General features: G+C 41.3%; 1 protein-coding gene across 1 annotated transcript in view; it reads left to right on the top strand.

The window, feature by feature from the left end:
* Positions 1–210: 210 nt before the first annotated feature.
* Positions 211–3083, top strand: part of ADNP2 (ADNP homeobox 2) — a 9334-nt gene continuing 6461 nt past the window's right edge. The window contains exon 1 of the mRNA XM_012657815.1: positions 211–330. Coding sequence (XP_012513269.1) covers positions 211–330 — 120 coding nt within the window. The remainder of the gene's footprint in view (positions 331–3083) is intronic.

Here is a 3083-nt window from a genome sequence, read left to right as displayed (position 1 = left end):
TCCATGTGCATAGGTTATATGCATACACTGCACCATTTTAGGTCAGGACTTGAGCATCTGCAGGTTTGGTATCCGCAGGGGGTCCTGGAACCCATCCCATGTGGATATGGGGGAACAACTGTATTTTCATTTCTCTTTTCTCATGTAGGTTTCTTAGGTGCCACACACTTGCCAGGGTCTAATTAAATATTTGTCTTCTGAATTTGCATAATGATCTCTTTTTTTCTCCGTTTTGAAAAGGACCTTAAAGGCTTCGATCCAGGGGAGAAGTACTTTTATAACACATCGTGGGGAGATGTTTCTCTCTGGGAACCGTCTGGAAAGAAAGTGGTATGTATTTTCTGTATTTGGTTTTCACGTTTCTTGAAAAGTTAGGGGTAAGTGTGAATTTAGTCTGAGGAACATCACATGTCTTGGGGTTGCTGGTGGAGGAATGGGGAGGAGGCCCACTGCAGCCGTTTAGGGAGATAGAAAACAGAGTTCATTGTTGGGCAGGGTTATGGATGCTTTCAGAGTCGTCTTTGAATGTAGTTGACACAGTGATGCAGGGAAACTATTTGTCCTTGATTATAAATGCCACTGGTGTAAAAAGGACCTTTGATTTAGTAACTGTTCTGAATAAAACAAAATGCTTTGAATTAAGTGTATACAGTGAATGCACATCCTGGTTTCAGAAACTAAAATGAAAATGTAGATCTTTGAATCAAGGAACAACATTTTTAATAATTCAGAACTTCAAACTTAAGCAAATTTAAGCTACTCCTTAAAGGGTTTTTTTCTAGGAACCCTTTCCTGTCATCAGACATCTAGATGTGATCAGGATCTAATCAGCCCCAGGTTTGACTTCACTGTCCCTCCCTAACTTCTGCTTGTCAGAGCCATGCTGGCCTTGGGAATTTCGGCTGTAAAAGTGTTTTCTGCAGTTAGTCTTGTTTGGACAGCACTGTTGCTGTTGTCAGCCGCCCTCTTGAGTCCTTGTTTTAGTCTCTCACCCTCTCTGGCCTGACATCCCCTCTCTACCATCTGACGTGATCCTGGAATCCACCGTGACGTTACTCTGCAGCACAGCTCATGGCTGTTGAAATGAGCCTCGTTTAGCAGATCTTGACTTCATGAATCTTAAGCTTCATTGATTTTTCTCATCTGAATTCTTAAAATATCCTATAATGTAGTTTGCAGTATATATAAAATCACATTTTTCATTAAGAAGCATTTTTGAAATCATGCCACAAAGCAGGTGACAGTTTTTGGTGCCTAGTATAAAGAGGTAAAAGTTAAGGTTCTTTTCCTCAAGGAGTTTGTTTTTGTTGGGTGAGTAAGACCTAGACATAAAATGTGATTTAGGTTATTAAGTATGAAATGTCCGATTTCCTTAAGTACTAAGTTTGACAATTGATACCGCTGACATTTCAACTTTCACATTTGTTATATTTTTATCGTGAAGGTGCATCCTCAGTCTTTCAAACGCATGTTTTGCCTTGTGATTATGTTTCAAATTTTTTTTTAGAGCAATTTTTGTGAAACCATGCGTAAGGCAAAAATTTGCGTTACTTTCAAAAATGATTTCCATCGCGGAACCAGTGCAGCTCAGACAGCTTGAAATATCAAGTGTTTGGGAGGGATGTGGCTAATGAATATGATAGTACATCAGTGGTTTGAGAAGTTCCATTCTGGTGATTTTCATCTTGAAAATCAGCCACATGGGCGACCTGAGCAAGGTGGATAATGATGAGCTGAAAGCTGTAGTGGAAGCGAAGCCATCTTAACCTATGCATGAACTAGTAGCAAGGTTTGATGTTACTATTCCAACAGTACTGGACCATTTGAAACACATGGGCAAGGAAAAGAAGCTGGATAGATGGTTCCACATGAACTAAACAAGCATCAGAAGAGAAATCATCTTGAAGCTTGCCTTTCTTTGCTGTCATGACATAAAGGCGAACCATTTCTATACCATATTGTTACATGTGATGAAAAATGGATTATTTTTGACAATCGCAAGCGTTTGGCACAATGGTTGGATAAAGATGAAGTGCCGAAACACAGTCCAAAACCAAATATTCATCAAGAAAAAGCTAATGGTGTCTGTTTGGTGGTCCAGAGCTGGTATTATCCACTACAGCTTCATGAAACGCAGTCAGTCCATTACAGCGGATGTCCACTGCAGCCAATCAGATGAAATGATGAGGATGCTTGCGATTAAGCAGCCGAGATTGATCAATAGAGACAAGCCAGTCCTCTTGCAGGACAATGCTTGACCACATGCTGCACAAACAACGCTGCTTAAACTACAGCAGCTGGACTTGGAAACTCTCTGTTATCCACTGTATTCACCAGACCTTGCACCAAGTGACTACCACTTCCTCCAGGCTTTGACCACTTCTTGCAGGGAAAAATATTCAATTCTGAACAAGCTGTGGAAAATAAAATGCCTTTTGCGATTTGATTGCCGCTCTCTCTCCAGGCTTCTTTGCTGCTGGCGTAAACAGGCTATTGTTAATATGGCAAAACTGTGTCGATAGTTTAGGCGCATACTTTGATTAATTGTACTGCTTCTTTGAGATAACTACACTTTTGATTTGAAATTGGACATTTCATATTTAATGACCTAATAATTTGAAATAATAGAAATTGAATGTATTAGGTACCATATTCAGATAAAAGTAAAAGCACCGTTGCCTGGAGTGAGAAAGACCAATGTCTGCTAGTATCAGTATCTTTGTTCCTAAGGTGGCCTTACTTCTCTAGTTTGTTCCTGGGGACATAGGATTTAGGGACAGAGACAGTTTGGGGAGAACTAGAGGGAAAGTCACATAATCGTGGTGGATTGTGTGGCTCATGCTATAGTGAGGTCCTCCAGGGCTCAGAGAAACACCTGAGACTTTCTTAGGTGATGAGGACAGAGAGGCTTGCTCAGGTGGTCTGAGGTGTTGGAGCTTGAATCTCGGGGTCTTGAAAAAGCAACATTAAGATGTGATGGGAGGCCGGGCATGGTGGCTCACGCCTGTAATCCTAGCTCTCTGGGAGGCTGAGGCGGGCGGATTGTTTGAGCTCAGGAGTTCGAAACCAGCCTGAGCAAGAGC

The sequence above is a fragment of the Propithecus coquereli genome, unplaced genomic scaffold (genome assembly GCF_000956105.1).
Source record: "Propithecus coquereli isolate 6110/MARCELLA unplaced genomic scaffold, Pcoq_1.0 Scaffold560, whole genome shotgun sequence".
NCBI lineage: Eukaryota > Metazoa > Chordata > Mammalia > Primates > Indriidae > Propithecus > Propithecus coquereli.
The sequence above is the reverse complement of the archived record's forward strand: the minus strand, read 5'-3'. Positions and strand labels throughout refer to the sequence as shown.